General features: G+C 42.0%; 1 protein-coding gene and 1 long non-coding RNA gene across 3 annotated transcripts; one reads left to right on the top strand and one right to left on the bottom strand.

The window, feature by feature from the left end:
• Positions 1-3,463: 3,463 nt before the first annotated feature.
• On the bottom strand, positions 3,464-6,104 carry LOC128440636 (uncharacterized). 2 transcript variants are annotated; one of them, XR_008338551.1, is made up of 6 exons: positions 6,006-6,104; positions 5,415-5,597; positions 4,783-4,869; positions 4,591-4,655; positions 3,876-4,023; positions 3,464-3,638 (listed from the first exon to the last, which is right to left on the bottom strand). It is a non-coding gene; the product is annotated as an uncharacterized LOC128440636 (long non-coding RNA). The 2 variants fall into 2 exon arrangements; XR_008338552.1 differs by lacking the exon at positions 4,591-4,655.
• Positions 6,105-22,569: 16,465 nt separating this feature from the next.
• Positions 22,570-24,088, top strand: LOC128440705 (uncharacterized). Its single transcript, XM_053423509.1, has 2 exons — positions 22,570-23,471; positions 23,686-24,088. Exon 1 carries the CDS (start codon positions 22,576-22,578, stop codon positions 23,467-23,469), a length of 894 nt encoding a protein of 297 aa, XP_053279484.1. The 5' UTR covers positions 22,570-22,575; the 3' UTR covers positions 23,470-23,471; positions 23,686-24,088.
• Positions 24,089-24,359: the final 271 nt, after the last annotated feature.

The raw sequence follows: 24,359 nt of genomic DNA, 5'->3' as shown, positions 1-24,359 counted from the left end.
TCATTTTATAAAACAATTGCTATGTTCTGTTTTTTAATCAAGGAGGATCCAAGTGAAGCTACAGGAGTTTCATTAACGTCAACAACTTGGACCGAACACTTTGTTTTGCTTGATGAAGAGCAGGAAGGGCAGCCTGGAGAGAAAGAGAAGCCGGGTTGAGCCCACTACCATCATCCACGTACCACGAGGAAGATGAGGGAGAGAAATGATCCTAGCATTAAAGAGGTACTTTTAAGTTATATACCAGAAAAACCACACTGAAAGAATTTTGATCAATCATGCTTCCCTGCTGTGATTGTTTAACTGGGAAAACAACTTTTTCCACAGGAAGGCAAGTAAATTTAAGGAATACATGTGCAAAGTTTTCCTCTGTTATGTATAATGATGACCCCCATCAAACATAATGTTAGCAATATTTACACCTTTTAATTTATACTGTTTATTTCTGTCTACATGTGTGAATTTGCCTTCATTAGTTTCAGAAAAGAGCGATGATGTATCGGTCAGTGGGCGGCAGCACGAGACTCCGCAAACTAGTCTGTAAGCAAAGTAGACGAAGGCATCGAGGTTGCGGCCTGCCATCATTGTTATTTTGCTTAAGGGACTGAATATGTTTCATGCAGAAATATTAGCATTTCCCTTATATCTACCAAAACTGCTTGTTTCACAGACTGCAGTTTTTTTTTGGTCTGATGTGGAGTGCTAATACAACCGTATCTGCAATGGGTTGTGGGGCATTAACATTTGTAACTCTAATTTTGTTTTCACAGACTGTGAAAAGAACGTTGAGAACATCACCACTCTACAGGAAGACACAGTCCAGTAATGGGTGTCAGAAGTTCAGTAGTGAACGACAGGTACTGTGGAAAAATGTGTGTCATTGTTGTACAATGTCCTTTGACTCTGTTTAAACAAGGTCAACACAAAAAGGTTTGATTGTAAACTGATATCGGTACGAATTCATGTTATTCTCCTCTTCAAAAGAAACAAACAATCAAAATGACCTGCAGAAAGCCCTTGATGGACGCTTCAGCTGCATCGTCAGACTGGTGAGACAGCAAGATGCCAACTTTAATGTCAATTTATTTGTGTAACATTCTGTGACCAAATGTATAGATAACTTTTTGTAGATTGTAAAAATAGATAACCCATTTATTACAAAAAAACTACACTAGAATTACCGCACTGCGTTGTATGACTCCGCTAACCAGTGCAGTGTCCGTCTACATATTTCTACATATTTTCTCTCATATAAATGACACTGTATCTCTTGACAACTGAAACCATAAGATGAGGTCAGTGTGGCCTTGACCTTTTTACTTTAAGACAAATACAAAGTTAGACAATCCGAAAACATGCAGTTATGCCTCCGGCGACTCGCTATTGCAGAGGCATTAAAACCGTAGTGTAGTAGATTGGATTTTATTGGTGTTACATTGGACATCTTGTATGGGTACACCAAAAAATATATTTGGTTTCACATTCTAGATGGCAATAAGCAGAGTCATCAACTCAGGAAAAATATTTCTGTAGAAAAGAAAGCCTTGTATGTGTGTATGTATACATACACACAAACGCACAATTGAGACGTTTTTGTCTTTTATCATATATTCTCAGGCAGTACTGATGCATTTACTGAGAGGGGACGTGAGGGCCTACTCTGCGTGCTCAGAGTTCAAGCCCAGCAGGCTGCAGCGGGCCTGACATATTCTGGAACAGCAGCACAGTCTTTAGATGACTCCTCTGAAGATGAAAACATGGCGAGGTACTTCTCCACTGATGAAGAACTGTGAGGGCTGTGATTAGCTACACTCTCTTGCTACAATGCTACTCATGCTACTCCCTGGCAGCCTTAGGAAGGCATTAGCTTGCTGTTGGGTAGCTGTTAGCTTCAGCATTTTTAGTTTTTAGTGGCCTGTCTGACGTTTATGTTTTAAAAAAAAAAAAAATCAGAGGGAACCATCTTCATAATTTAACACTATGGTTTGTTTGTGTCCTTCAGTTCTTCTCAAGAGAAGCAGTACAGGTGTGCCTCAGCTCCACGGTCCCTCCTGCAGCCTCCGCTCCTGATGCTAACCTCATGTCTCCATCACTCCAAGCAGCAGACCTGGATTGACAGACCTTTCTCCAGAGCTGCCCCCTCCTCTGAAACCCCCCTCTCCAAAACACAATTTGTGTAGTTTTTAAAGTCTTGTTTGCATGAGAATTGTTGATCATATCATTTCCAGCAGATGCCTTAATATAATGTTTGTGCACAATAAATGACATTGATCATAACATAATGGTATTTCCTTGCACTTCTACACCATGATATTGGCAGATAAGATGCTGATTACATTAAAGCAGTGAATGCTCTTCTTTAAGCAACATAAACAACATAAGTGGCGCCCATATCATTGTTTAAGATGTGTAACATCAAGTTTGTAGTCATTAGTCAAGAGTTCACCCTCTTGTTTACACTAAAATTAGGTGACCCAGATGTTTCACAATGCAATCTGATAAGGTCTTATGAGAAACATTCTTAACATTAAAGAAATCAACACAGAGGATAGCAATAGATGTTTGACTTTAATCCGTAGCTGATAATCAGCGGCCTGACTTATTCAAACACATTAATACTACAATGAATAAGGCAGGGATTTTCCATCAGAAATCATTTCTGGGACATTAATTTAAAAGATCTCCAGTATAAGCAAATGTGTTCTAAAATTGGTTTACATCCAAGTGTGAGGCTGTCCTGGAACATGGAAATAAGATATATATATATATATATTGTTTGTATTAGCTTTCCCTCAGTTTAGTACTTGCACTTCTTGAAAAGCTCTATATAAATGAGATGTATTAATGTTTATACATTGCCCTCTAGTATATGTTTTCCTAAAAGTCACTGTAGATACAGAAATAACAGTGTGGTTCAGGTGACAGTAAGTGGAAGCTGAAGGTAATTTCCATGTGCTCAAGAGAAACATAACGTGACGATATAGTTGATTTCTGATAGAAGGCCCTGCCTCATTCATTGTGGTATTAATGTGTTTGAATAAGTCAGGCTGCCGATTACCAGCTACTGATTAATGTCAAACATCTATTGCTTTCCTCTGTGTTGATTTCTTTAATTTTAAGAATGTTTCTCATAAGACCTTATCAGATTGCATTGTGAAACATCTGGGTCACCTAATTTTAGTGTAAACAAGAGGGTGAACTCTTGACTAATGACTACAAACTTGATGTTACACATCTTAAACAATGATATGGGCGCCACTTATGTTGTTTATGTTGCTTAAAGAAGAGCATTCACTGCTTTAATGTAATCAGCATCTTATCTGCCAATATCATGGTGTAGAAGTGCAAGGAAATACCATTATGTTATGATCAATGTCATTTATTGTGCACAAACATTATATTAAGGCATCTGCTGGAAATGATATGATCAACAATTCTCATGCAAACAAGACTTTAAAAACTACACAAATTGTGTTTTGGAGAGGGGGGTTTCAGAGGAGGGGGCAGCTCTGGAGAAAGGTCTGTCAATCCAGGTCTGCTGCTTGGAGTGATGGAGACATGAGGTTAGCATCAGGAGCGGAGGCTGCAGGAGGGACCGTGGAGCTGAGGCACACCTGTACTGCTTCTCTTGAGAAGAACTGAAGGACACAAACAAACCATAGTGTTAAATTATGAAGATGGTTCCCTCTGATTTTTTTTTTTTTTAAAACATAAACGTCAGACAGGCCACTAAAAACTAAAAATGCTGAAGCTAACAGCTACCCAACAGCAAGCTAATGCCTTCCTAAGGCTGCCAGGGAGTAGCATGAGTAGCATTGTAGCAAGAGAGTGTAGCTAATCACAGCCCTCACAGTTCTTCCTCAGTGGAGAAGTACCTCGCCATGTTTTCATCTTCAGAGGAGTCATCTAAAGACTGTGCTGCTGTTCCAGAATATGTCAGGCCCGCTGCAGCCTGCTGGGCTTGAACTCTGAGCACGCAGAGTAGGCCCTCACGTCCCCTCTCAGTAAATGCATCAGTACTGCCTGAGAATATATGATAAAAGACAAAAACGTCTCAATTGTGCGTTTGTGTGTATGTATACATACACACATACAAGGCTTTCTTTTCTACAGAAATATTTTTCCTGAGTTGATGACTCTGCTTATTGCCATCTAGAATGTGAAACCAAATATATTTTTTGGTGTACCCATACAAGATGTCCAATGTAACACCAATAAAATCCAATCTACTACACTACGGTTTTAATGCCTCTGCAATAGCGAGTCGCCGGAGGCATAACTGCATGTTTTCGGATTGTCTAACTTTGTATTTGTCTTAAAGTAAAAAGGTCAAGGCCACACTGACCTCATCTTATGGTTTCAGTTGTCAAGAGATACAGTGTCATTTATATGAGAGAAAATATGTAGAAATATGTAGACGGACACTGCACTGGTTAGCGGAGTCATACAACGCAGTGCGGTAATTCTAGTGTAGATTTTTGTAATAAATGGGTTATCTATTTTTACAATCTACAAAAAGTTATCTATACATGTGGTCACAGAATGTTACACAAATAAATTGACATTAAAGTTGGCATCTTGCTGTCTCACCAGTCTGACGATGCAGCTGAAGCGTCCATCAAGGGCTTTCTGCAGGTCATTTTGATTGTTTGTTTCTTTTGAAGAGGAGAATAACATGAATTCGTACCGATATCAGTTTACAATCAAACCTTTTTGTGTTGACCTTGTTTAAACAGAGTCAAAGGACATTGTACAACAATGACACACATTTTTCCACAGTACCTGTCGTTCACTACTGAACTTCTGACACCCATTACTGGACTGTGTCTTCCTGTAGAGTGGTGATGTTCTCAACGTTCTTTTCACAGTCTGTGAAAACAAAATTAGAGTTACAAATGTTAATGCCCCACAACCCATTGCAGATACGGTTGTATTAGCACTCCACATCAGACCAAAAAAAAACTGCAGTCTGTGAAACAAGCAGTTTTGGTAGATATAAGGGAAATGCTAATATTTCTGCATGAAACATATTCAGTCCCTTAAGCAAAATAACAATGATGGCAGGCCGCAACCTCGATGCCTTCGTCTACTTTGCTTACAGACTAGTTTGCGGAGTCTCGTGCTGCCGCCCACTGACCGATACATCATCGCTCTTTTCTGAAACTAATGAAGGCAAATTCACACATGTAGACAGAAATAAACAGTATAAATTAAAAGGTGTAAATATTGCTAACATTATGTTTGATGGGGGTCATCATTATACATAACAGAGGAAAACTTTGCACATGTATTCCTTAAATTTACTTGCCTTCCTGTGGAAAAAGTTGTTTTCCCAGTTAAACAATCACAGCAGGGAAGCATGATTGATCAAAATTCTTTCAGTGTGGTTTTTCTGGTATATAACTTAAAAGTACCTCTTTAATGCTAGGATCATTTCTCTCCCTCATCTTCCTCGTGGTACGTGGATGATGGTAGTGGGCTCAACCCGGCTTCTCTTTCTCTCCAGGCTGCCCTTCCTGCTCTTCATCAAGCAAAACAAAGTGTTCGGTCCAAGTTGTTGACGTTAATGAAACTCCTGTAGCTTCACTTGGATCCTCCTTGATTAAAAAACAGAACATAGCAATTGTTTTATAAAATGAATCGCAACTCCATAACATGGAAACATTATTGTCATATCTCATACTATACATTAAACCAAATTGATCTGATATTATGGAGTAATGGTAGACAAATACACTCCTTATCAATCTAAAGCATTCATAAATCAAATTCATGTTTATATTTATATTGTAGCGTCCCTCAATGATGAGCTAAGCGTCTTGAACTGGTTTCCACAACCATGTATTCACCTCCCAGGTAGCACAGGCTACCGTGGGCTGAAGCATGTGGCTAACAATGGCGTATTAGCTGATGAACAGCGCCCATAGTGTGGATTGACGGACTCTATCCGCACTCGGACTGTAACCCTAGATCGTAACGATCTTTAAAAACAATAAACTACTTACCTGACAGAAGGAAGATGACATCGTGGTCTTCCAAGCACTCCGTGTTTATGACACAGCGCTGAGTTAAAGGACTGGTTGTTTACAAATAGGGTTTTTACGACAGCCACACGTCATGTCCGCTCGCGCACTCGGTCCGGTCGCGCACTCGGGCCGGCCTCGGTATGAACAGACTCGCAGGATCCTTCTCATTAGAGATGTAATCTAGCCTCAAATATTACTATTATATAACATGAATAACATTCACGATCACTGAAGGACACCACGCAGGGACGGTGATTTAAACACCAAGCTGCGCCGTGGTGGCATGGCAACCGTCATAGCAACGATAAAAACATGCGTGATAACTATTAAAATATTTATCATAAGCACGAACTGGCTGAAGACTGTGGAAGCAAAGAGCACATTTCTCGCTAGAAATGGTTTCAGAATGTATTTTTATGCCCAAACTAAGTTACAAAATTATATTTTTATCTGAAAAAACAAGGAATCTCCGCCATGTTTTCCTCTCCGCAGACGGGAGCTTGAGAGTCACGTGACGTGAGAACACGCCAATGCAAAACAATGGGAGGACTAAATGTTACCATCTCACAATCTGAGAGGCCAGATTGTGAGATGGTAACGTCGTTCCAAGTGGACCAACGTTGCCATTGAACGTTTTCTGATGAGACTAGAGGGTAACTGTTCAGATTGTAAAGACGTGATAATTTCATCTAGGTAAATGTTTAGAAATCTGCTCTGTTGGTTTTGGAGATTTGAAGATCTACCTGCAAGGTCGATGTCAGTTGTTCTTCTGAGAAGAGGACTTTTACCTCAGCAAGCCCTCAGAGTAGAAATATAATTCTTGTTTCACCTAGTTTATTTGAAGGTAAAACTGAAAACATCATAAAACCATGTTTTATGGGACATTTGATAGTGTTTCTATACCTCAGGAAAAACGATTTGCACATGTTCTAAAGTAAGCTACAGAAGACCCTTTATGATACATTTTACAAAAATGATTCTCTAGCATATTTGGCTCAAACAGCAAAAGTCCAGTCTAGATGAAAGGACAGGGCAAAGGAAGATGCTGTTGGATTTATGGTTGTCAGTGACATGCAGAAATAAGCAATTTCCCCACGCATGACTTATTCCTATCAATCATTCCAATGGCCCCAATCGTACTGGTGTGTTTAATGTGGCTGATATTTCTTCTCTTACACTTCCCCCCTTTATCTTACCTATATGGAGTGACTTATATCACCTAACAGCATTATGGATGGTGTGTCAGATTTAATGTTTGTGCTGTGTTATGCTTTTAAGACTGTTACACTAACTACGTTATTACAAATTTTTTCATAACTTTATATACCATGTTTTTTCAGTTCCTATGTTGTGTATTCTATAAGTGTGTTATCTAGATTGTTTGTATGAAAAGGGTCTGTAAAAAATCCCCACAGACAACGCTGCTTCTAAAGCTCCTCAACGCCTCAACAATACTCCTGCCAATACTTCCTAACAAAGCCAGGTAGAACAAGAGTGAAGGCTGACATTTCACAGGGAGTAGTTGACAAATTACAGAGCGGGCCAGTTGGCCAATCAGAGCAGAGATGGGCTTTGTTGGCAGGGAGGTCATAAAGAGACAGGAGCTCCAACCAAGTGTTTCAGAGAGAGGATGAAAAGAGGAGCTGCAGCAATGTGTGATAGAGTGATGTGTTTTCATTTGATTGTATGCCTTGAAGTCCAACAGCTCGACAGTCAGTTAACCATCTGTGGACTGATATCACCAATCTCTGACCTCATCACTCCACATATTGCAGAACTTTAAAAAATCTGATATCACCCAATATCTTTTTCATCTTTAATGAAGGCCATTCCGTGTCTAACAAGTCTATAGTGCATATACCACTCCCTGTGTGCGTTGGAGTTGAAATCAAATCATCCCTCAAGACTGTTGATATTCTATATAGAACCTTGAACGAACGACACGGATGTTTCTCTTTACTTAATTTCTTGAGTTGTTGGTTTGAGAAGATCTGCTGTAAAATACCCAGCTGACCTTTTAACTTAGTTTTTGCGTTGATTTAACTGAATTGTCTTTAGCTTGTAAGCGGGACTGAAATAGACTTTCTACATATACAGATTAAACTGGACGCTGAGATTGTGGGGCTTAAAGTCTTAGAATGACTATTATTGTCTATCGCCATTATTTCTGGGGACAATAAATCATCCAAGCAAAAATTGTTAGACGTGTATCTGTGAGTGAGTGAGAGTGTGAGTGGTATGTCAGGTCTGGGCATAGAGGTGGTTTCCCTCTGCAGGTCCCATACACACCTGCAGCTGATCTCCACTGATCATTTGACACACATAGTTTAACTAAGTGGTAGTATTAGCAGAGTATTTACTCCAGTTCAAGTTCACTAGCTGTGTCTCAATTTAGGGGTTTGTTGTTTATTGACACCGTTGTAGATGACATGAACGTACCGGCTTTCCAATTCTGTGATTTGTGTGCGGCTCTGTTCCTTGTCTGGTGAGGACTGTGTGCTCTCCCTCCATTTGTGCCTCAATTTCCTTTCAACTATGCCCCTATACAGCCCTGTGCATCTAATGACCGCCACCAAGTGTCCAAAAATAAAAGTGCAGGTTATCTAATCAAAATAATAAAACATGCCAACAATAAACGAATATTGCTCCTAGAGTGTCGTTCGAGCCCAGTGCAACAGAGGAAGCACCGTCTGGATCCTTCCCAGCACAACATATCCCATGATTCATTCCGCTTCCGTGATGTAATGGCGGCAAAAAGCGAGGCGAAAACTTCAAGGAGAATTTATTTTTAAATATATGTAGTCAACCGAACAGCCAGGGATACACAAGTTTTAAGTGCCTTTTAAACATTTTATACTCAACCTTAGAACTTTTTTTTCCCCTGGTGACTCTATCGGAAGACCAGAACATCTCATTTCTTTTCAGCCGACAAAGTGTACGTGGCCATAGATTGGGACCTCCGTAGGATGTGGCCGCTGAATTGAGACACAGTCTAAGTGTTTTGCCTGTCCGTACTGCCTGAATTAAATTTTCCTGAAACCTACCAGATCATAGTTTACCCTGCCGTTTTGTTCATCAGCGTATCTGTCCAGCCTGAAGACTGGCTTCCAGGCTCTGCCAGTCATCAAAACACAACGACTTCACCTGAAAATCATGATGCAGAAACATCCACCGTAAATCATTCATTAAAACTTACTGAGTGGCATTATGTAGGCTTACAAACTTCTCACCTTTCGGCAAAATTCGCCTGTGGTAGTTGGGTGCGATCAGCATCGGTTGCAGGAGTGAGATGTGGGGTCAGGGAAAGTTGCCAAGGGGCGAGTCTGATTGTGCACAGGAGCTCTGTGTCAACCATGGCACTATGTATTGAGAGTAGCAGACAACTGGACAAAAAGTTTCAAGGAGTTTTTTGCTGCTAGTGTTTACAGAAACAAGCCTGACTACCATTCAAAATTTGACATGATAGAGCTGATGTGTTCTCTGATAATCATTTTATATATATATAGATAGTTATTATTACATTTGGGATAATGAAATTGATCCTAGACCAGCAATTAAATACAACTTTGGCCTTTGTTTATTGCATACTTAATTATATAGTCGGGGAGTGTAAGATGAACACTTTTAAGTTTTAAACAGTCATGGCCATAAAATCACAGATTTTAATTTAATGATAATAAAGTGTTAATTATCTGGTCTATGGATTACTATCATCTTTGTAAATTGGTTTTCTTCTATATTTGGATCAGAGGTAGCTCATGCAAGCATTTCAGGATGTAAACAACGTTTATTATGTTTTTTGAAAGAAGAGATTGTGACTTGGTGTGTACTGTTGACTGTTAAGATACGTCTGGTTACTAGCACTGTTCTCTGTTAAATAAAAGTACAGGCCACAACATATATTTACCCTTAATGTCTAACCTAAAAAAATAAAACAATAGTCCTACAGCTTACTTTCAGAGAGCCTGAAGTGCAGCTGGAACTGGTCATGGCTGAAATTTCAGTTAAAGGACAAGAATATACATCCTCTTTATCAGATGTCTTCAGGTAAATAAACAAAAGGGTTCATGCAAGGTGCCTTCTATGCCAGAAACGAATAAATGCAGACAAGGCAGCTATGCTTGGCACATTGCAAAACTGACATGCACAGGAGGAAAGTCTATGACATACAGTGTATCCAGCCTTCTACCCAGGGAAGGCTGGGTAGAAGGATAGCAATAAGACAGCAATGTCTGGCAAAGCTTCCCACACCCACTGTGAATCACATGGCAAATGCAGAGGTAGCAGTAGGCCTATTAGTACAGCACTAGCAGCATCACTACTGTGCCTTCAAATACATGACCTGGTTTAAACTCTTTTCATAATTTCTGTTCCATGGCATTATTCTTCGATTGCTAGCAGAGCCTTCCCTCCCCTTTTCTGTTGCTACAGTAATTTTGGAGCTTGTGTGGTGTGTGTGCATTAATTGTATTGAATTTGGCTGCATTGCCGTGAAGGAGCCTTATTGCTGCAATGGAGCTTCTACAGCTGGACAAAGAACTGTATTTTGTGAGTTAACATTGCATGTTCCTACTCTGCAAGACTAAATTGCTTAAGTCTCCTGTGACATCTAAATATGTTGGTGAATTTGCACAACTCACCCAGGCATTTGGTGAGAGGTTTTCAGGACATGATAGGTCATGAACACATTTGCTAAGCTGTTTAATGTGGATCGAGCCTGAAACGTCAAAGACCACATCAAACAAATTCATTTAGACTTTTGGTGTTTGATGTTCACGTGTTTTTTTTTCTAGTAAGTTTTTTTTTTTAATTATTTATTTGATTGGATAAAAACGGGGTGAGACGCCATAATTGACAGCTGACTCTGACTTGTACATCCTCTGATCATTAGTGCAGAGACTTTGGCACCAAAGGATGCCAATGACTGTGTCTAGGGCATTTTAGCATAATTAAGTAAATATTTCTCTTAATCCTACTTTTATTTGTTTTTGTCCTCTGTTTTCTTACAGACTCTGGATGCAAACTAAAAGCTCAGCTGCACTGTGCACTCTCTGGAGAGTTTCAATCAGCTGAAAACTCTTGGCTCCAATAAACAGGGTCTCTTGTTTGGAGTCCCAGTTAGCATCAAAACATTGTTTACTCATAAGGTAATTTGTGATAATTAATATCACAGTTAATCAACAGCAATACGCTCTACAAGGCTCAAGTTGATCTGCTGTTATTATCATTACTCTGTTTGTCTTTACTTTATTTAATGAACACCAGAATCATGACCAGCCCCTCCAGAAGGACGGTATGCTTGTGGAAGTTCTGAAGAGACAAGGAGTTATTCCCTTTGTGAAGACCAACTTACCTCAAGCCCTACTTAAGGAAAATTGTTCCTCAACCCAGTTGTTAAGTGATAAAGTGGTCACACTGTGTCACACTTACACACATGCAGTTGTGTCCTGGGATGTTCCAATACCTAGGGATAACCTTCTCTGAGGGGACTTTCTTCAAACTGAGGAGATTTCCCTCTCCTAAACTCTGATGAGAGTACATCAAACAACAAAAATGTTGGTCTTAATTTAAGATACATGCAATCTATTCTATTTTCTCTGTTCAATTTCCGCTCACTTGCAGTTTTAGTCTTAAAATAATATGCTATTTCATTAGGATTGCACAATATAGCAAACAAAATATGGTTAAAACCATAAAACAAGTAAGTCTCATGGAAACTTTACTGAAATATTAATAATAGCTTAATAATAATAATAATGATAATAACAGTAATTATTATAATAATAACATATCATACATAATAATCCTCTACAGTGCCTTGCATAAGTATTCACCCCCCTTGGACTTTTTCCCATTATGTACTGTTACTAACTGGAATTCAAATAGACTTAAATAAACTTTTTCCCGTTTGATCAACAAAACATGCATAGTACTTTGGAGGTGCAAAATAAATTTTATTGTGACACAAACAATAATGAGAACAAAAAAGTTGACATCTGTTGGGTGCATAAGTATTCACCCCCCTGTGTCAATACTTGGTAGAACCCCCTTTCGCTGCAATTACAGCTGCAAGTCTTTTGGGGTATGTCTCTACCAGCTTCGAACATCTAGAGATGGAAAGGTTTGTCCATTCTTCTTGGCAAAAAAGATGAAGCTCAGTCAGATTGGATGGAGACCGTCTGTGAACCGCAATCTTCAAGTCTTGCCATAGATTCTCTATTGGATTGAGGTCTGGGCTTTGACTGGGCCATTTTAAGACATTAACATTCTTTAATCCAAACCATTCCTTTGTAGCTCTGGCTGTATGTTTAGGGTCATTGTCCTGCTGGAAGATGAACCTCCGCCCCAGTCTCAAGTCTTTTGCAGACTGCATCAGATTTTCTTCAAGGATTTCCCTGTATTTGGCTCCATCCATCTTTCCCTCTATTCTGACCAGTTTCCCTGTACCGGCTGAAGAGAAGCATCCCCACAGCATGATGCTACCACCACCATGTTTCACTGTTGGGATGGTGTGTTCAGGGTGATGGGCAGTGTTGGGTTTTCGCCACACATAGCGTTTTGCATTGAGGCCAAAAAGTTCAATTTTGGTCTCATCTGACCAGAGCACCTTCTTCCACATGCTTGCTGTGTCTCCCACATGGCTTCTGGCAAACTCCAAACGGGATTTTTTATGGATCCCTTTCAACAATGGCTTTCTTCTTGCCACTCTTCCATAAAGGCCAGATTTGTGGAGTAGACGACTAATAGTTGTCCTGTGGACAGATTCTCCCACCTCAGCTGTGGATCTCTGCAACTCCTCCAGAGTAACCATGGGCCTCCTGGTTGCTTCTCTGATTCATTTTCTCCTTGTCCGACTCTTCAGTTTGGGCGGACGGCCTCCTCTTGGTAGGTTTGCGGTTGTGCCATATTCTTTCCATTTTCTTATGATGGATTTTACGGTGCTCAGAGAGATGTTCAAAGCTCTGGATATTTTTTTATAACCTAACCCTGCTTCATATTTCTCCACAACTTTATCCCTGACCTGTTTGGTGAGCTCCTTGGTCTTCATGATGCTGTTTGTTCAGTAATGATCTCCAACAAACTCTGAGTCCGTCACAGAACAGGTGTATTTATACTGAGATTAAATTGCAGACAGGTGGACCCTATTTACTAATTATGTGACTTGCAAATGTGACTTGTGAATGCAATTGGTCGCACCAGATCTTTGTTAGGGGTTTCACAGTAAAGGGGGTGAATACATATGCACTCAACACTTTTCAGATTTTTATTTGTAAATAATTGTGAAATCCATGTAATATTTCCCCCCACTTCCAAATGATGCACTATTTTGTGTTGGTCCATTACATAAACTCACGATGAAATAAATTTTAATCTGTGGTTCTACCATGACAAAATGTAGAAAAGTCCAAAGGGGGTGAATACTTATGCAAGGCACTGTAGATGCCAAAAAGCACTAGTATTTGCTCAACTCATTTAAACATTGGCTCTAGGTCTCATGAAATTAAGATGATTTAGTTGTAAAAGATTTAATGAAACACGGTGGAGACAGAACAGCAGGGAAGTACGTTTCAGGCTAGACTCTACTCTGCAGACACAGCTGAGCTCTGCTGCTCCACATTTCCCTACACCTGACACTGTTAAGAGCTGGAAACATAATGCTTTTAATTTTTAAAATCCAATGACAACATAATTGTAATATAGAACCGAATATTTCAGACTGCTCAGAGGACAGAGAGGCACAAAGTCAATGTGTGCCTTATTTGGTATTTCTAGTACAACAATAATGCTGATTAATAAAAAAAAAAAAAGTTTTTATTATTTCCTTCATTCTACACTATTATTTTAATTTTCAGCGTAAAGACAGTTATCAGTCAACTTTGTGTTTCAACACAAGGGCTTTTTACCCAATATATACTATGATTCAATAAAAAAATGTCTAAAAGCTGATAATTCCCTGTCCCCTGAATGCTACTGTCACAATGGCTTGGACATGTTATGTTCCTCAGCACCCTTAGATGTCAGTAGAGAGCTAAGTATGGTTTATCCTCAGCCATCTGCATGTGATGTAAATATAAGACTGATATTTGTGGATTTGTTGATCAATCTCTAATGTATTTTTATGATTTGAATATTTATCATGAATAGCAAGTAGATTCAGCATGCCAACGCTCCTGATGCAGATGAGCCATGCATGTTCAAACAGACTGCATTTACTGTGGACACCTGAAAGAGAGTTGAGGGAGTCGGAGGCGAGTGCCAGTGAACTCACTGTGAACTCTGCCTCTCATGCGTCCTCAGCTTTCTGAATGAATGCTTAAAAGGAGTTCTGAGATAACACACTTCATGTTAGTGACTGACTGACTCATCTTCGCAGAAAACTCCTACTTTTGATCACTATTTTCATTTTTTATTATAGTTATACAATATAAGAGTTCCACAATATATGAGAATACTTTAGGATTCAGATGTGTTATAAATGGCAGTGGCCACACTGTCAGGAATTCCCATTAGGTCTGGTCAGGGAAACAACGATAGTGTCCAAGAGTTTTGGGGCAACTGCTGGGAAGGTGTTCCAAGGAGCCACTTCTAGAACAATGGGGACAAGAAAGTCTCACTCTTGTCCCAGATATGTAGGTTTACCTAAACCTCCCAACGATCAGGAGAACTGCTTCGCCTGACTTTTTGTTTTTTCCCTCTCCTTATCCGTACTTCCATCTTTACCTGCCATCTGTCACCCCTTTCCTGGCTTTTGGACCTGGCAGGTTTGGCAGCACTGGACGTAGTTTTTCACTTCCAGACTCAATGTGGGCCAACATACCAGGGATTGCAGTCTCTTATAAGTGTTATACCTTTCTAGGTGTCCTGAAAGTGGATGGTCATGGAAGAGGTGGAGTAGCTGTTGGCAAAGAGGTGTGGGTATGTATACTTGGTAGAGTGTTTTATGAGGAAGCTGTATCACCCTCTATACTTTGTCCTCCAGGATTGTGAATCTAGTGGTGGGGTTCACAAGCTGGTCACCTGAATCCAGTGTGATTTCATTTAGCTGCACAATATCAGCGTCAGCCTGCTGAGCTTTCCAGATAGCCTCATCTGATATTTGGAGATCTTTAGACATTTCCCTCTTGGCAGGTTGTACTGTGGCTTAAGTAGGAACCTGGCCAGGCTCTGCATCCACACGAGCTATAGACAGGGCATCAGGAACAATGTAATATTTACCCTTCCGATGCTCAACCTGGTTGGTATTTTCCAGGGTTTAGTTTCTGCCTCTTTATTAAGAGTGTTTCCTGTTTAATTATTATTACCTCATGTCTCATGTATATTCTTGTGCTTATGTTTGTATGTGTCCTGTTTTATTTTGTAGTTTCTGTTCCTAGTGTGTTTTCTTGCTTCACGTCCTTTCTCTGTGATTGTCCGCACCAGTCCTCATGTGTTACACCTGTGTCCAATTGCCCCTGCCTTGTCTGTGTCTGTATATAAGTCTCTGTGCTCCCCTTATGTGTTTGACGGATCGTTGTCTAACCTTCATTATGTCCTGTCCTCCTGTGCTTCTGTATCCCGTGTCTCTTGAGCTCCCGTCTGCTTCGCCTGTGTAAGCCTCCTGTGTTTTCTCCCATGTGCTTTTGTTTTTTCAGTTTTAATTTTTTAGATTCCTGCGTCTGTTTGTTATTTTTCTGTTGAAAGACTTTTCCATAAATATACTTTAGTTTAAACTCTGCATCCTGGGTCCATCTGCCTCACCAATCCTGACAGAACGATCCGACCAAAGACAGTTTTTGTTTTTTATTTTGATTCATTGGTCGACAAACTGTGTTCACCAGGCACCCAGCACCAAGCAGAGACCCTAGAGGAGATCTCTGTTATTGAGGGATGGCTGTAGGACCGACCGTGGGTGAGCCAATTCGTCCCGCACCTTGTGGTGGTCCAGAACAGAATGAGGGACTTCATCAACCCTCCAGCCCCATCCACTAAACCTTACCTGGGAGGCTGTTGGATCCCGCAGCCTCCAAAAGGTTTCTGCTCTGGGTGGCGGACGTTGGAGACGTTGCCACCTCTCTCTTCTGCAGCCGGCTCACAGGCACCAGTCCCCAGTCCTGGCTGGGTCTCCTCCTGTCCAGCGCCGGAGGGTCCCGGCAGAGCCCCAATCCAGTTCCGGCATTGGGGGTCCCGGCAGCAAACACTCCTGTCCCACCCCAGCTGACGTCAATCCACAATCCAGTTTGTTGGGCCAAAACCGCCCAAATTCCAACATCACTAGCCTCGGTGTACACGATGAAGGGTTGACTGAAATCAGGGTGGCCAAGGATTGGTGGAGAAGCAAGATGCTTCTTGAGGGTCTCGAAAGCCGGTTGACAAGCAGAAGTTCAGATGTATTTGGAGCCTTTCTTCTGTGCGTTAAGTGGTTCAGCAATTTTTTTTATCCAAAAGGCATCACTTGGAACTGGAACAATCCAAATGGACGAAGTTTTTACTTTACTGTTTTCCTCCATCCTCACCGAATCAAAAAGGCTTGACCTCCTATGTCACTTCCAGGCGACCGCTAATAAACAAACATTAGACGAAAAGCTGAATTTTAGTCAAAGGAAATCTTTTGGAAATCACCTAATCCCCTGCAGTTTTTGACAGAATGTGAGTTCCGCGTTCTTCCGCGACGATAAGATTAGATTTTTAGATTAGATTCAACTTTATTGTCATTGCACAGTACAAGTACATATACAACGAAATGCAGTTTAGCATCTAACCAGAAGTGCAAAAAGGCAGTTAAAGTGCAGAGTATTGTGCATAGTGGAATATGAAAATAAATAGGAAGTACAGTTAGAAATATAAGTGGAATATGAACAGTATTAAGAGGTAAGGTATGATATAAGAATGATGAATACACTATGAGCAAGATAAATATAAATATGAATACAGTATAGGTGGGATAGGTGGGATAATACAGCAGAAAAAAAAATATATATTTCTAGTGCAAATGTTCAAATGTGCAAATGTTCAGTGAATGTGCAAATGTTCTATGGCTGGAGGAGGGTGAGTGGCAGTCCAAGCCGGGGTGGAGAGGGGAAGTATGGTCATTGGAGAAGGTGTGTGTGGGTGTGGTGGTGCGGCTGCTATCACTGTGGTGCAGAGTTCAGCAGGGTGACAGCCGCAGGGATGAAGCTGTTGCTGAACCTGCTGGTCCGGGAACGGAGGACCCTGTAGCGCCTCCCTGAAGGGAAGAGGGCAAACAGTCTGTGGCTGGGGTGTGAGCTGTCCTTGACAGATGTCTCCGCAGACATCTCTTGCTCTGGACAGCTGCGATGGTGGGGAGTGAGGAGCCGGTGATGCGTTGGGCAGTTTTCACCACCCTCTACAGTGACTTCCGGTCCGCAACAGAGCAGCTGCCATACCACACTGAGATGCAGTTAGTGAGGATGCTCTCGATGGTGCAGCGGTAGAAATTGACCAGGATCTGAGGGGACAGATTGGCCTTCTTCAGACTCCTCAGGAAGAAGAGACGCTGGTGTGCTTTCTTGACCAGGGTTGAGGTATTGAGGGTCCAAGAGAGGTCCTCAGAGATGTGGACACCCAGGAACTTGAAGCTGGTGACACAACCTCCATCCCGTTGATATGGATGGGGGTGTGTGTGCCACCATTCTTCCTGTAGTCCACAATGAGCTCTTTGGTCTTCTTGGTGTTGAGAGCCAGGTTGTTGTCGGTGCACCACGCCGCCAGGTGCTGGACCTCGTCTCTGTAGGCCGACTCATCGTTGTTGCTGATGTGGCCAATCACCGTAGTATCGCCTGCAAACTTGACAAAGGTATTAGATACATGTACAGGTATGCAGTCATAGGTGAAGAGAGAGTAGAGGAGAGGACTTAGCACACAGCCTTGAGGCACGCCGGTGTTCATGATGAGGGTTGAGGAGGTGTGGTTCTCTAACCTAACAGACTGGGGTCTGTTGAAAAGGAAGTCCAGCATCCAGTTGCAGAGGGAAGTGTTGATGCCTAGGTCACTGAGTTTCGTGATCAGTTTGGAGGAGATGATTGTGTTGAAAGCAGAACTAAAGTCTATGAACAGCATTCTTACATAGGAGTTGTTATTGTCCAGGTGAGCGAGTGCGGAGTGATGTGCCGTGGAGATGGCATCCTCCGTGCTCCTGTTCTGGCGGCAGGCGAATTGGAAGGGGTCCAGTGTGAGTGGTAAACAGGTTTTGAGGTGAGCCAGGACCAACCTCTCGAAGCACTTCATAATTGTGGGGGTGAGTGCAACAGGGCAGAAGTCATTGAGGCTCGCTGCAGTCGAGTGTTTGGGCACCGGCACGATGGAGGTGGTTTTAAAGCATGTGGGGACAGCTGCTTGGGCCAGTGACAGGTTGAATATGTCAGTCAAGACCTCACCTAGCTGCCCAGCACAGGCCCTGAGCACGCGTCCGGGGATGCCATCAGGGCCAGCAGCCTTACGTGCATTGATCCTGCTCAGTGCAGCACACACGTCGATGGAGGAGAGTGTGAGGGGCTGATGGTCTTTAGTGAGCACAGCCTTGATGGCCGCTTCCTGGTTGTCCCTGTCGAAGCGAGCATAAAAGCTGTTAAGCTCGTCAGTGAAGGAGGCATCGCTGTTTTGGGGGGTGGTGTTGGTGGGTTTATAGTCAGTTAAATCCTGGATGCCTTGCCACATACGTCTGGGGTCGGAGTCGTTCTTGAAGTGCTCCTCAATCCTTAGCGTGTGGCAGTGCTTGGCCTTCTTGATGCCCCTCTTCAGGTCAGCCCTGGATGAGCTGTAGGCCTGAGAATCACCTGATCTGAAAGCGATGTCTCGTGCCTTCAGCAGTAGGCGGACCTCTCTGTTCATCCATGGCTTCTGGTTAGGGAATGTAGTGATTTGTTTGAGGGTGGTGACACTGTTGATGTCGGTGTTGATGAAGTCCAGAATGGAAGAGGCATAGGAGTCGATGTCCATGTGGGAGTCCAGTGTGGCCTGAACGGCAAACGCCCTCCAGTCTGTGCGTTCGAACCGGAGCTGAAGTGCAGTGTCTGCTCCCTCTGGCCACACTTTAACTGTCCTCACTGTGGGTTTCACACGTTTGATGAGTGGTGTGTATTTGGGGAGTAGAAACAAAGAGAGGTGGTCAGTCCTAGGTGGGGGAGGGGGACGGCTTTGTAAGCACCAGCCAGGCTGGTGTAAACATGGTCCAAAGTCTTAACTCCTCTCGATGGACAGGAGACATGTTGGTGGAATTTGGGGAGTACAGTCTTCAGGCTGGAGTAGTTCTAGTCACCCGCAACAATAAAGGCTGCCTCCGGGTGTGAAGTCTGTCGTTTGCTAATGGCAGCATGCAGTTCTTTCATTGCCAGTTTAGCATTAGCATCAGGGGGGATATAGGCTGCAGTCACAACAGTAGATGTAAACTCTCTGGGCAGATAGAACGGTCTGCACTTAACCATGATATATTCCAGGTTAGGAGAGCAGTGACTCTCAATGATGACAGTGTCCATGCACCAAGCTTTGTTCACATAGATGCATTGTCCCCGTGGACCATCGAAAAAGTCGGTAGAAGAACAGGATCCGATGTCTAAAAGATCCTGCCGGCTGTAGACAGTATTCGCAAGACTGTTCTGAGTGAACAGACTTGAAATCAGGGGAGACGCTGAGCCTTGCGTTGTGCACGCGCCTCCATCTTGGTTAATCTACCTAGGGGAGCGGAGTAAACGAACCGCGGGGAGGGGGTCTGGAGAATAAAGGGGGAGAGCAGCGCGGGGGGGCGGCGCGAAGGTGTGATCTAATTAGCATATAGCCCATCAGATGATGATGTTAAAGACTGACGTAAGGGTTTTCAGAGTAAAGTTTCACAAATGTCCTTTTCATCTTAAAGCAGCGGTTATAACAGCTTATAAATTGTACTGAGGACCCATTTATTCTTTCTTGTTTTAAGTTATTGTACTTACATGATTTTTGCTGTTCTGTGTTTGTACCCTCATAGTTGAATGCACATATTGTAAGTTGCTTTGGATAAATGTGTTTAGTGTTTAATGGAATACTGAGAAAGTTTAATAAGAAGTTCAAATTATGAGGGAATTTCAGCAGAGTCAACAGCTTAGTTTGCCATGGACATGTTAATATGGTGCTGTATTTGCCAGTATTTTGGGAGGACAGATATTTTTATGGAAAGCCAGTAGCCAAGTTTGGGGGACAGACTCATCATTTCCCGCATCATTTCTTCCTGTTGAGCGGATTGCTGGTAGATGTGTGGTTAACACATCGACTGTGCATTTAACCAGCACAATTGAAAAAGTGACTGTAATCATGCCACTCTGTACAGTGGTTGAGATTAAGGATTGTGTTTTGGATAATAATAAAATGCTGAAATAATTAGCATTGTTTCAATTTTTTTCATAGCAATGATTTTGCTTGTGGTATCCAATGTAATTCCTTATAGCACACTAGCTTACTTAAGAACAATTTACATAGGGGGTATTGACATACACACACTTTAACGTGTGGTCTGCAGGGTTCGTACGGTCATGGAAAACCTGGAAAAGTCATGGAAAAAAATAATCTCCCAAAAGTTCTGGAAAAGTCATGGAAATTTGTTATATTCATATTTTCATGTCATTCCTTTTTAGGGATGGGTCTAATTCCTAATTCCTAATTGATCATTAAGAATTTCGTTGATGACAATTTTTTCATCGATGAAAACTATTGCATGTTCGCTATGTGGCAGGAGTTCGGAATATCCGAGTTGCCCTGAACGCAGCCCAGCGGGGACGTTAGCAGCGGGAGGAAGCAGGTCGGAGCTGCCTCCGCTGCTCGCTCAAGGCCTCTGTATGCTTCTCCGAGTCCGTTTCGGAATGACGGACGGACGGATCGGACGGACCCTTTTTGATTCATAGTTCTACAAGCCTTTTTGTTGTGAAAACAATTCACCGCCAGAACAGTAGATGGCGCAACGGAAGGCGAGCTTAGAGAAGCCTACCTCATGAGGTATATAGAAGAAGTCCACGCTGGTTTATTCACGTCCTCCCGGCTCCTCAAACACAGTGAACGATGGCAACTAACAGAAAAAGGATGTTGATGACGCGACAGTTCTTGCTGAAATAAAGTGACACCCAGCGGGTCAAAATGCTTGTGTTATCGTGTCTTAACGCAGCGGTACCCCGGTCTTGTTTCCAAACTGCGTTGCTAATTCAACAGCTGCAACAGCTTGAAGCTACACGGAGGCAGCTGTCTTCCCCCCAGCTTCCACACACAGTCAGCACGGACACCCGATACTAACTACTACCAAGTGTTTGCTTCTAACCTGACGGTGTTTGAGAAACAGTGTCATGACAGCCGTGGGATTAAAGTCAGCGGGTTTGTGCGCTGTTCCCACCGCAGTTAGCATGGTGGCTAGCCCGCTAGCCCCGTTATGAAAGTCCGTCAGCCGGACAACGCCGCTGGCTTAACACACTTGTCACATTAATCATAGAGTCGTAGATGTGATTTTGGTTTATTGTGATGTAGGGAATGGAACAGGAAGTTTGAGGTCCCGAAATGCTGGCGTTAGCAGACCAATCACAACCAAGGGCTATCCGTGGGCTCTCCGCCATTTTGACGTGTAGTTAGAAAAAGTAAAGCTGCACGAAAAGCTCTCCGAGGAGCCGCGGAGAGGCCCGGAGAGGGCGTTCCACGTTGGAGAAGGCGGTCCTATCTGTTCGTGTCCGTCAAAACGGAGAAGCATACATTGGCCTTCAGCCTCATGTCCGCACACGGACCCTCAGTCCGAGCGGAGGGGAACCCGGACAGACCCGGGTCTGGGTGAGGGGTTCCGGGAGTGAGGGCGTCAGGTCCGGTTCTACGGGGGTGCATAAGCATGCATTGCACCCCCAAAAAAATTGTTTGCACCCTCAATTGAAAAAAAATAAAGATTTTTTTTTTTTATAAATATGATAAAAATAATAAAATACTTGCTCACAAAACAAATTGTAATGAAACTTGTGACTATTTCCATTAAATACCGTTGAGATATGAGCATCCGACATCACTCTGACTGTTCAACAAACTGACAAAATCACTCCGCATTTATGTATGGTGTTTTGTTTATATGTTGCTTGGCAACAGTCCGCTCAGTGGGAATTTATTTTTGTTGCCGGAAGCAATTTCATTCGTTTATATGATTAAATAAACAAACAAATCACAATCTATTGTCAATTATTATTATTAACAGTACATTTTACTAGTATATATTTTGCTTTATACTGTTGTATAAGGGATGCAGAAAATCGTGCAGGAAGAATTGCAGAGAGAGGTGCCATACGTACACTGCTTTAATCATCAGTTGCATTTGGTTGTGGTGCACGCCATGTCTTCTGATTTCGCACTGGAAAACTTTTTCAGTGTATGCACCTCACTCTACAAGTACTTCAAGAAACCTACAGTGGCTGCAGTGTACACGGGCGAGAAGTTGAAGAGGTTGCTTGAGCAACGGTGGACAGGCCACCTGGCCACAGTGACGGTGATCCTGAAATCAATTGATAACATTGTCCACTTGCTTCGTGGGATCGAAGGCTCCCAAACCAGTCCAGCAGAGGTGCGAATGGAGGCCACAGGGCTTTTGAAGGCCATTACCCAGCCCAGCTTCCTGTTCATTGCCTGCATGACGCATCAAATATTGAGTTTGCTTGATCCTCCCAACACTGCACTCCAAGCCAAATCCACAGACCTCTACACTGGTGTCAGACTGGTCCAAAGTGCCTTGGCGTGTGTTGAGAAGCTGAGATGTGATACTCAGTTTGACACATTTTGGGAGAAATTCTCTCAAGACAGACAGACCTCAGAACCTCCTGCAGCAGCACCCCCACAGAAACGACCAAGAAATTTGAGCCACTTGAGTGACTATGTGGTGGACACCACAGTTGGTCACCGTCAAAAGGAAGCGGAAGAGAGGACTGGGTGTAAAAGACTGTATTTCAGTACATTGGATGCTGTAGTGGGAGAGATTAAAGCAAGATTCAGCATAAGAAACAGCCAACTGGTGCAGGCCCTCTGCACCTTACACCCAGGGAGTGAAGATTTCCTGAACACAAACAAAGTGAGACCACTGCTTGACCTAACAGGCACAGAGATGAAGGAAGCTGAGTTTGCTGTAGCACAGCAGTTTCTGCAGGACGAAATGGCCAAATCAAATGAAAACTGGACTACACAGGACATTTTGATACGATACTGTGAGCCTCTAGCAGCCATGCCTACTGTGCTAAAAACACTCAAGCTGAGCCTTACCTTCGGTGCATCAACTGCAACATGTGAAAATTCATTTTCAACTCTCAAAAATGTGTTCAGTGAACACAGAAGGAGCATGCTCCACAAAAGAAAAGCCTGTCTCATCCAGATTGCTGTGGAGAAGGACCTCACCAAGAAGTTAACTGGAGAGTGGAAAGAGACGCTGCTAAGAAGATTCAGCACAGCTTCAAGGAGGCTGCAGCTCTTCTGAGGGTAAGAAATATTTTTTGTAATCACATTTCAGATTTTATTGTATCAAGTATTATGTTTATTTTAACATGATTATGTATCCTACACTGCTATAGTTGTTGGGTAATGTTAGTCATTTTATTCTACTGAGGGGGGAATACCTCGTTTGTATTAAATATAATAATGTACAATTTGTTATGTACATAGTTTAACCTTTGACTTTTGACTGTCCAACAAGGATCCTGTGCCCCCTGGTGGATCAAGTGTGCCCCTGTCTTGGAACCTGGGACAGTTTGAGAAAATGGCTGCTGACAGCCTGATGTCTACATACTGGTAGTTGTTACAATTTGAATGACATTGTAAAATTATTTGTTCATATATGTCAACAACAGCTTCTTTTATTAATGTATTAAATGTATTATGTTCATAAGAACCCATATTTCTTTTTATTGTATTTATTTACTGTTATGTTAACTTTAAGAATTATACTGATTACTTTTTGGACAAAGTTCAAAATCTGAAAGTGTTCTTTCCTTGTTCAGCTAAAATCTGTTTTATTTTTAAGTGGCAATGTAAAATTATTTGTTATGTCAAATATCCTGCCCCAATTTATAAAAAATAAACGTTATTTTTGAATTGCAGTCACATGTTTTTTTTTTTGTGTAGAATTCTGTTCTTTTTTACAACTCACACATCACACATATCAAAAACTCATCTCATATTCAAAGCTATCTAAGATATCAATAAGCAAATGTTGCAGCTGAAATGTTCTCCACATCACAAGACATGATATGATACCATCTTTTAAGCACAGTAATTGTTTGTTGTCTCAACATGTCAGTAGAACTACACAGAAGTGCTTGTCTATGGTAGAAAGGCCTGTGTGTAAAAAAGCGAAGTCTGAACTGAAGC

The sequence above is a fragment of the Pleuronectes platessa genome, chromosome 1, assembly GCF_947347685.1.
Source record: "Pleuronectes platessa chromosome 1, fPlePla1.1, whole genome shotgun sequence".
Classification (NCBI taxonomy): Eukaryota; Metazoa; Chordata; class Actinopteri; order Pleuronectiformes; family Pleuronectidae; genus Pleuronectes; species Pleuronectes platessa.
Note: the sequence above shows the minus strand (reverse complement) of the source record. Positions and strands in the feature narration are given on the sequence as shown.